Source organism: Nelusetta ayraudi, unplaced genomic scaffold (assembly GCF_046127955.1).
Source record: "Nelusetta ayraudi isolate G7.1 ecotype Tasmania unplaced genomic scaffold, CSIRO-AGI_Nayr_v1 ptg000011l, whole genome shotgun sequence".
NCBI classification, from domain to species: Eukaryota; Metazoa; Chordata; class Actinopteri; order Tetraodontiformes; family Monacanthidae; genus Nelusetta; species Nelusetta ayraudi.
The window spans coordinates 822501-833433 of NW_027466061.1; the positions used below are offsets into that span (position 1 = coordinate 822501).

The 10933-nt window shown below is 39.8% G+C and overlaps 1 protein-coding gene across 1 annotated transcript; it reads right to left on the minus strand.

The window, feature by feature from the left end:
- Window positions 1-5833: 5833 nt before the first annotated feature.
- On the minus strand, window positions 5834-10625 carry rnft1 (ring finger protein, transmembrane 1). The gene is made up of 9 exons (XM_076019879.1): window positions 10468-10625; window positions 9410-9709; window positions 9250-9326; window positions 8859-8959; window positions 7757-7910; window positions 7464-7622; window positions 7300-7365; window positions 7095-7196; window positions 5834-6946 (listed from the first exon to the last, which is right to left on the minus strand). The coding sequence occupies exons 1-9, from the start codon at window positions 10487-10489 to the stop codon at window positions 6812-6814; spliced, it is 1116 nt and encodes a 371-aa protein (XP_075875994.1). The 5' UTR covers window positions 10490-10625; the 3' UTR covers window positions 5834-6811.
- Window positions 10626-10933: the final 308 nt, after the last annotated feature.

The following is a 10933-nucleotide window of genomic DNA, read 5'->3' on the forward strand; positions in this document are numbered from 1 at the left end:
CACTGAGTTAAGGCCAGTAACGGAGCGTGGCCATGCCTTGCAGTGATCAATCAAAAATGAATGAAGTCATTTTGTTACAGCAATATTACACTGCATTACACAGAAGCTCAACTTTAGAAAGTTGAAATTTTATTTTTAAACTTTGATTTTTTTTTTTTAACAATGTTTTCATAAGGTAAGTGCTTGTTCGAGAGCATTTTGCGTTGTGTTACTTTGAATCTGTGTTTAAAATTGTCATTAGTTCCCTTTGGTTATTTTTGCTGTATGAAAGGAACTTCAGCATTTCACACATTTATGAATTTGTTGTTCCGTTTGTTTCCTCATTACAACCTTTAATAGTTTTGAATTTTGGTCGGCATAAGCAATATATTTAGGGTGCCTTGTTAAAAAATGGCTGTTTGATGCTTTTTTCATAGCACATCTTTGAAACTGTGCTCCAACTTTAGTGTTTGGTGTTAACTGTGGTAGATGACATGCTATACATGTATACATATATTTTTTCTTTTCTGTGTGATAATGGTAATAACGATCGCAGTCGGTTAGATCTCTTTGGAGATACAGAAAATCAGCTATGAATCAGAAGGACAATTCCTTTGTGTGTTGCTAACGTTATGGTTGCGGGAATAGTGTACATGACTCACCTCTGGAGACTTGACCAGCTGCAGCCGTAGACTGAAAAAGATCTGGACTCATGTATGTGCACATGTATGTGCACATGACTGTGCGTAAAACTAAGACTTTCTGCCCATTTTATTCTCGTATGGGTTAAAACCAGTGGTTCTTAACAAAGAAATGAAAATAGTGTCCTGAAACATTTCTGCAGAGAAGAGTGTCTGTTTTGCTTTTGACTTGGAGACTATGTTTGTGTTAAGGTAAAGCTTATGATCTTTCTTCACCGCTATTTTCTTTTCTTTTGTGCTGCTGCTGCTGCTGTGCTTTGCTGGGATAAGCCGTGGGTACTAAAACAGGCACAGGCAGGAGGGAGAAGGGGGGGAAAAATCCCTCAAGCGCACAGTATAAAGTGTCTAGGCTGTTACCTCAGCTGAACCTCCAGATGAACTCAATGCACTACCCGAGTCACAGGGCCGAGCGACGAGTCTCTTGAGGAAATTCAAAACAGAGTGGCACTGTTGAGCGGGATGAACTCTGTGCTCTGCACCAGCTCTATTCAGAACACTCTTTTTTTTAATGTCATGGTAAGTTTCATGAGGAATTCAATTGTCAATATGTGTTTTTTTGTCGGCCTTTCAGATAGCTTATCAGACTGGTGTTGGCTGTTAAGATGTTAAGGCGACAACAGTCTGTAGGCTGTCTGACGTTCCGGATTTTTCACCTCATCAGTATTCCTTTTTGTTCCCCGTCATAACATCCTGTAGCTTCTGTTTTCTTTAGTGGCTTTTATTTGGGAGGCTGGCTTGTTTTTACACTTTCATATGTAAATGTTTCATCAATGGTGTAGTTCGAAAGATAAATAGATAGATAGATAGATAGATAGATAGACTCGTAACTTGTCACGAGTGTCCATTATGCTCCAGAAATACAGTTATGTATATATAATTACATATATTATTAGAAAGTCTATATAATAACCTGTAACTTCATTTTGTTTATTATTCAACACATTTGCCCTCTTCAGCCAATATAAATAAAGAAAAAGTGAACAGTTTGGCGTTTTTTGTCTTTTTTAACCATTGTTTTATACCGGATGATAAGAATACAAATCTGTTTTCATGATTTGATTTTCTTGAATACTGCTTCAGATTCAAGCAATGGATGACTAATTTTGAGTTATGAAGTTCTGAATTTTTAACAAAACCCATATTTTTAAAATGAAAGGTGTTATTTTTAGACACATTTCTACATAAATGATTCAAATTCATATAATTGAATGATGAACTGGCGACTTGTCCAGGGTGTCACCCTGCCTTCACCCTATGACAGCTGGGATAAACTCCCGCAGACCCCCTGTGACCCTGAGCTTGGGAAGAAGAGGGTATGGAAGATGAATGAATGAATAATAATTTAATTTAAAACAAATGAAGTCAACTTGTCCAGGATGTACCCTGCTTTCCCCCATGACAGTCGGGACAGGCTCCAATAGACCTCGGCAACCCCGAGTGCAGAAGGAAGCGGGTACAGAAGATGGACGGACGGGAAAAAAGAGACGTCAGATCTGTGTAATTATTGAAACAGTAATCTTGCTTAATTGGGTGTAAAACACAATTTTGTGTAAAGGCGTTTCTGACAAAACATCATATTTTTGAAGCACGTGTGACTGGTCATTGTGGTAACGGTGACTTTTTCACCCAACTGAACCGTGCTAAAGATGACAGTGTGAAGTTGAATATGAACAATCAAATGAGATGGTGTCTCTCAAGGGCTTTTTTTCACATTTGTGAGACCAGCAAGCTGTTTATTAATATACTGTATTTTTGTTGTTGTTATTGCTGGTTTTGTGTTTCTTGCCTCCAACTTTGTTTCCTCCCAAAAGTAAGGTTTGTTTAGGTTCTTCTACAACTTATGCCGATACAGAACAAAGTAAGTCAAAACTTGAGAGTGAAGCACCTTTAACTCAAATAGTAGTCTTTAGTCTTTTTCTGCAAATCCCAGCCAGTGCATTAGGGATAATAATAATAATAATAATAAACTTTTATTTGTACAGCGCTAAATCACAGCCAAAGGCGTCTCAAAGCGCTTTATACAATCAGAGAGAACCAACCGGGCCCAGGGATCCATTCATGTTTTGGAATTTTGTTTTCTGTGATTGCATTTCGTGGAGAAAACCCACGGAGACACAGAGAGATGCCACACAGAAAGGCTGTTGTGAGGCAACTGTGCTAACCACTGCTCCACAACACCACATTAATATCATTATCATGTATTGTTATTATGTATAATATATTGTCGGTGAAGATGACTTATGACGCTGATCGATCTTCACAACCAGGCAACAAGCAACTCATAGATTTACAGGGTGAGAAGCTCAGTCACCCGGGAGGAGCTTGGAGTAGAGCAGCTGCTCCTCCGCATCGAGAGGGGCCAGCTGAGGTGGCTCGGGCATCTGTTTCGGATGCCTCCTGGACGCCTCCCTGGGAAGGTGCTCCAGGCATGTCCCACCGGGAGGAGGCCTCGAGGAAGACCCAGGACACACTGGAGGGACTATGTCTCTCGGCTGGCCTGGGAACGCCTTGATGAGCTGGAGGAGGTGACAAGGGCCAGGGAAGTCTGGGTGTCTCTGCTGAGGCTGCTGCCCCCGCACCCTGACTCCAGATAATGCGTCAGACGAAGTCAAGTCAAGTCTCATAAATGTATAAAATCACAGAATAACTGATCACTGAAAATGATCTATCCTTTTTGACAAGGAAGTCGATTGGGAGCAGGCTCTCCTTGGCTGTGAACAGCAGGTGGGCCACAGTGACCGAGACAGAGCAGAAAACATGAAGTGTTGACTCTGCCCTTTAAGCACAACTATTAGCCCTTTTTACAAAAGGTAAAAAGATTGTTGTCTTTTTACCTTTTGTACTAGGGTCTGACTTCACTCTCGCTGCTGAGCTCATAGCTGGCAGTTATAACAGGGTAGTCAACAAAACCTGAGCTCAACTAATATTTCTACTGGGGAATTCTTAAGAAATGTGACCACCACACCAAATCTGGACAATAAATGAATTCTCCCAACAGAACGCAGAATTTACTGGAATTCTGTTATGGTAACATCAATAATGTGTGTATCTCATCACCACAACCACCTCTTGGACATTCAGACCATCACGTCATCCTGCTACTGCCAAAATACAGGTCAATACTGAAAACCAGTGAACCCATTACACAATCCACTGTCTGGAAAAATGAATAAACCAAAACACTACAGGATTGCTTTGAATTTGCAGACTACTACATTTTTTAAATGTCTGTGGCAGTGTACTGACCTCCTATGTTTAATTGTGTGAAGACAGAGCTACTCCTACCAAACAAATAATAATTTATGACCTACATTTAGGATAAGGACGTCACACTCTGTTTGCTCCAGATTAAACATGTTTTCTTACATAGAGACAAGTCCACGGTGTGCAAGTGGTAAGAGGAAGGTCAAGATGGCCAAGATCAACTTAAAGAATAACGTTGAGAAAAAGCTGACATCTGGCAATGCAAAGGTGGCATGGCATGATAATGGGCCAAGCCACCAAACCTGCAGTGACTGACTGCTCGGACTCCGCCTCCTTCGCATACCAGCCCAACAGCTTCATCACCCAGTCCAACAACTGTAGTACACCAACCAACCCGACCTGCCCAACACTGAGTTCCCAATCCTCAGTATTGACAAACACCTAAGAAACAGTGAGCATACAAGGCCCATGGCCCTGACAGGCTCATTGGCAGTTCCGCTCCACTCAGTTAAGTGGGGTTCTCACCAGGCTATTTTTGACATCTTTGGGATTTCAGCTCTCCATAATGATCCCCATCCACAAAAAGGTGCATGGAAGGCACATGAAAGACTTCAGACCAGTGCCCTTGATATCAGTATTGTGTAAATGTATGGGCAGAATAGTGTGTGGCTGACAAACACTGCCCTCCAAGTTGTATCCACTCCAGTTGTGTACAGGGCTCGACACAGTGTAGAGGATGCAGGTGTTAACACTTTTAGACATTGTCACGACACATCTGGACTCTGAACACTCACACAAAACCCCCTGCTCCACCATCTTCCAGACCTACAGGTTCACCTTTTACAGATAAGGAGCTTTTGACAGGACAGACCGTAACAGGTACTTTTAAATAGCTTTAAATCCAGGACATTGGTTTTAGATACAGCGCTCCCCCAAGGCTGTAGTTTATCTCCTCCCCTCTTCTCTGCAGAGACCAATAACATGCCCAAATATCAAGAAATCAGGGTGGAGATGACACTTCTTAAATATGCAGATGACATTGCCCTGGCTATCATTGTAAACACAACAGCCATTGATGATCTAAATTTGTATCAAGAGTCACGCATACAGCAGGTACAAAACATCACCACTGTCCATGGTCGCAACACCTACCAGTTGAAAGTAACCAAGGAGAGTAAGCACCACCCAACGTCATGGAGGTTGGGTACATACTAGATGGTCAGAAGAATCCCTCTAGTGCAATCTCTACAAAAGCTGAAAATTCCAAAGTGCAAGAGCAGCCAATGGTGTCTTCCAAAGAATACAGAAGGGCAAGGACTGGCAAGTAGGATGTAAGTAAGATGATTTCATTTCCGGTGAAGGTTTGACAATATGAATCATCTTTATATCAATGACTTTGAGATTTGCAACCTAATCAACACATCTGGTAAGAAACACAAACTTTGTCGCACGTACTGGATTTTTACATGATTTGCCGCCAGGTCATGATTCAAAACTGCATAACTGATACTCTACTGTCCTCTCTTGCAATATTTGACTGTATGAAAAGATCAGGGTGCCCTCATTTCACTGGTTGCTCACCCTGACACATTGCAGACAATCATGCTGCCCATACTATAGGTGAGTTTGTTGAGAGTTTTTCGAGTGACTCAATGTACAAGTTTTGTGTTGGTGACAAATTGGAATTTCTGACAAAAGTTGAATAGTAAGGTGGTTTCGAAATTAGACCCCAAATGGCCCATGATTGCTGTGTGCAGTCTGCTTGGCAAAATGTCACTATCCGTTGTGGTGTGAAAAGAAAAAGTGTTTTGACTAAGCACCGATCACACTTTCATGTCAGCACTGGTTATCCTCCAGACACCAAGCGTGATCTGTTTGAAGGCAGCCAACATTGCTGCAACTGCAAATAAGAGAACTGAAGAGGGAGACCATGATCATGATACTAGAAGTGAAAATTGGGAAAGTTGAAGTTTATTGTCTGTAGTAAATCATGTAATAAATTATTTCATTTTGCAATTGAAAACACAAAGAAAACAACCAAAAAAAGAAGTTAAATTGTCTTTTTACATCGTATTCCAAAAGATTAGAAAAATAATTTGTTTAAATTTCACAAGCTCATTTGCTTGTTATGGGTGTAAGTCTGTGTTGAATGTTACATGCAACGTGCAATAACAGAAAAAATAAAACAGTTTTTGTGAAAATACACAAAATATTGTAACTTTTCTAGTATTTGAATAGAAACAATAGAGGAAAGAACTTAGAATACAAATGCTACTTACTGTCCTGTAAAGAATAACAACACAAAACAAAGACATGGGAAACTCAGAAGGCAAACAATGGGCCTGTTTTGCCAAAGGTTTGCAAGTGCAGGAACTTTTATTTTGACTGGGCTTTGACTAGGCTACTAAAGATTGACTGTCAAATGTCGATTATAAAACGCTCTGTCCATTTGACACATTCATTTATTTGACACCATATTGAATGTGGAATATTGTGTGAATCTACCAGAGTGTGGAAAATAATTGGGGAAGTTCGGAAAGAAGCAGTTAATTTATCACCTAAAACTGATTATTAACTAAATATATTTATTCTTCTGATGCATGTATGTTTCTATGATGGTGACATATGATGTCAATGTTTGGGAATTGCATGTGCGGTGCTCTTAACTTTTTTTTGGAGATGCAGTCTGAATGTGTGATTACTAATTTTAAACTCCTAGTTTAAGGTACGCTGGTGTGGTGCCCATGAACAATAACGTTCGATCATGATGTTTCCTTACTTCCTTCCTTCCCTCTTTTGTTTCCTTAACTGTCAACTTAAAAAATATGCAATTATATGTTGAAAAATCTTAAAGAAATCACATTAAATACAAAATAATATCAATTCACCACATCCAAAGTCATACAATCATACATCCACCTTGAAAATCAATAAATGTGCAGGTAAGATGAAGTCGAGCCATCCCTCCAATCATGGATCTTTTCAGTGATTACAGTGTGGCAGAGGGGACAGCTCTTCTCTTTAGTGAACCACAGAACGATGCATTTGTTGCAAAATATGTGCTACAAAACAGAGAGGCAACAGTAGGTCATACTTTGTGCAATAAATAATACATTTATGACACACACACACACACACACACACACACACACACACACACACACACACACACACACACACACACACACACAGACAATTATGAGAATTTACCTGACAAAGTAAAGCCTGAGGCTCTTTGTACTTTCCTTGACAGATTGGGCAAATATCTCCTACGTCATTGCACAAACTCCAAGTGACTGCTGAGCCTGGGTGCTACGTGGCAAATAGAGAACAAAAAAAGCGATTAACATAATTGGGTGTAAGTTGATACCATTGGTACTGCATTCGCATTACAACAAAGAAGTTGAACACTGACCTCTGCCTTGAGGAATACCCTGACAGTTACAAGTAAAGACATCCACTGGTTGTATAATCCCAAAAGCTGAAGACAGAAAAATAAATTCATAGTAAAAAAAAAAAAAAAAAAAAAACAAGACGACATGAATTGAATAAATTAGTATTTCGTTTTAGTGGCTTCACCTTCAATATAAGGTAGAACAACGCCAAAAGAATGCTCAGTGTGACTCCAAAAAATCCATCAGCCTCCTGATAGGAAATCAGGTAGCTGAACCACAGTGAAACTGGAGCTATGAACTGATAGAGCTGACCAAGCTCTTCAATAAGAATCATGAAGCAACCCTGGAGACATAAAGATACAACTGAACTAGGACTGTTAGGACACGGAAGCACAGAGAAAAATATTATTATTTTGACTTTGTGTTGTTGTTGTTTTGTTTGTTTTTTTCAAGAGATGAACCCTGCCTTGCTCTGACCTGGGTTCTATAGGACATCACTGGTGATGGCAGCAGCAGAATAAGGCACTTAGTTCCCATGCAGAGAAACTTTATTACGAAGCTGGTGATGACGACAGCCCATAATACTGCCCAGAAATCCAGGGGCTCAATGTTGGGCCTGAGAAAAATGAGACTGAGAAAAATTTGTTGTTGTTATGATGATGATGATGATGATGATGATGATGATGGTGATGGTGATTATTATTATTATTATTATTATTATTATTATTATTATTATTATTATTATTATTATCATCAACAATTCTTGTTCATAGTTAGGCTTTTAAATGACTATTATTATTAACACAATAAAATTTAAACGATCCACATGTTCATTCGACACTATACCACAATCACTCATGTAATCGCTGTCTGGTGTCCAGGTCCACTTATTATCAGCAATTTTGTGTTGTTTGTCTTTCTGTAAATTTGCTAACAAATTTTGGTAATGGGAAAACTGTAAATGTGTGCTAACGTTAACTAAGGGTGCTAAGTGTCTCATAGTCTGTTAAATTAAAATGAATTAAGTAATTAATACTGCAAAAAGTTACAGAGAGTATTAATATTTATGCAATAGTAATTATATTGGGTCATAAAAAGAGTTGAAGTATCTTGGGGTCTTGTTCCTGAGAAACATGGAGCATTGCACAGATCGGTGCAGCAGCTGCAGTAATGCGGTCGTTGTACCGGTGCTTCTACATTCCAGCTCCCATGACCCAAAGGTCATGAGCAAAACGACAAGATCTCAGACTCAAGCGGTAAGACCCAGGACCCGCTGGAAGGACTGTGTGTCTCTCGACTGGCCTGAAGCTGCAAGAAACTGACTGACTCTGTCTGATTCGGTCATGTTCAGTCCAAGTGTTGCGCTGTGTTGATCCAGCCCGAGCCATAGCCATGTAGAACACGCTAAAGTGCATCAGTTGATTCACTCTCATTTGCTGTTATAGGTAACGTGAGGCATCACTAGACTGTTAAGGCATATTATTAATTACCATTAAAAATGTTTCTCAAAGCAACTTTAAACAAACTTTAAAATAGAGGCTGGTAATTAACTGGTATGAAATAAATCTTTGACTCTTACCAATAATAAAGTGTCTCAGAGAAAAATGTGTAGTACAGCAGAAGGGTGGAAGTGGTCAGGAACAGTAGCAGCCACACACACTGCAGCTTTGAGTGACGTTCCTGAGGATTAACACCAGCAGAAACATTGGTTTTGCAGAACAGAGCAACAGGAATTTAAACAAATAAATGATTTGTGTCTTTATACTAAGAGAAAGGGAAAATATTCACTGATTTAGAAGAACCTATTTCAGTTGTTCAAAATGAAAGATATTTCCAGTTATTAAGAACAACACGTTTTTCATTTTACACACACACACTTTTTTTTTAATATACATTTCTGTGACATTCTTTGTTTAAAATGGGGATAAAAACAAAAAACATATGTTGTGTTTCTGTTATTTCTGACATACCTGCAGAAAGACTTGAGTCTGGATATTTTTGTTGACATACAGAAAGCTTGTAAGGAGGCCGACCCCAACAGACAAACCTAAAAACAAACACCATGAGCGGAAGTGATGATGACCTGTTCAGGGATGTTCAAAAAGCCATGACAGTCCATCTCGTACTCACCGGCAGCATGCTGGATGACCAGCTTGGAGCACAGCAAGATGAGAAATGGAAGGCTCTTCTGTAACCAGTGGTAGAGGTAGCGAAGCTCGGAGACGGAACCCGTACTGGGTTCTGCAAACTCCTGATTGGAATCAGCGGAATTGACCACCGGCTCCGAGTTGGAGCGTTGGACCCAGCTGCGTCCGTGCGAATGGGAGTGAGCGTGTGAGTTGACTCTGCACCTCCTGGTCGAGGCACCGCCACTGGTGTCCTCAGTCCCACTGGCCATGGAGACCCCCACTTCCTTCCTCTCAGGGTTTCCTGTAGTAGTAACAGGGACAATAGGGGCAGGTGTCAGGTGATTGCATCAATTCTCTGTTGTAGCGTAGAGCACTTAGATAATGTGTATTTTGTTTTGCATCATCACGGTTAGCAACATTTTTGGCCATTTAGACATTTGTGTCCTGTTTTTTTCTCCATGAAGTGATAAAAATGTCCTGTTTTTTGTTGTTTTTCATGAAAGAAGTAATATCTTTATAGCATTATCTAGAGAAAAACCATAGCTGGACTTGCTAATATAGCATAGGATTAATTTTGAATGTCCTTTATTCTTATTAATCATTTATTTGCCCAGTCAGATTTGAAATAGGTGAACAATTTTCGTACTGGACATTTTTCTTAAACAGAAGACTTCATTTCTTCAATCAATCTCGAAACATGTCTCAGAAATATTACTCAAGGCATAATAAAACATGTTGAGTTACTACTGAGAAGCCTATCTGAACCTGTGTCTTTTGTTATAGATAGTATATAACACGTTTCTATTGATACAGTGGAGATATACTTTAAATGTATTGAAACTATGAGGTATTTTTGAGTAAACTTTGAGGATATTTTTTTATTTATTTTTTTAGAAAATACCACAGACAGTAAGAGTCTGCTATCACCAGTGTAATATACTGTACTCGAGGTCAAGTTGACACTCAGCAACGAGTAGCATAGCAGCAGTTAATCTTCGTATTATAAGGGAAGTAAATACTAAATCGGGTACTTCATTGTCGGGGAGATGCTGAACTCACCTGGTTCACCGCACGAAGACATTCATACTAATCCAACACACAGCTTGCTTGCTTGCTAGCTGTTAAAAATAAAAAACAGGACAACTTTCAAAAAGTTGTTGTTAGTCTTCTTCTTCTTCTTCTTCTTCTTCCTCTTCTTCTTCTTCTTCTTCGTCGTCGTCTTCTTCTTCTTCTTCTGATTTCCGGCAGGCTGTACGCCATACGGCGCAATGCTGCCCTCCACCGGTCAATCATACCCATCCATATTCGCAAAATCCTCTCATGCACTCCACAGGAGTGAAGAAACTTTAGAACATTTTTCAACAATTTTTCTCCCACCTCTAGTATATTTCTCAGAGAGAAAGCTCCCAAACCCAGGTCGGCTAACTCAGCAAACAACCTCTGCCTCTGCCAAGAATACAGTTTACAAAAAAGAACTACATGCAGCACTGATTCTACTTCTCCACACACGCACAGCCCATTTCCA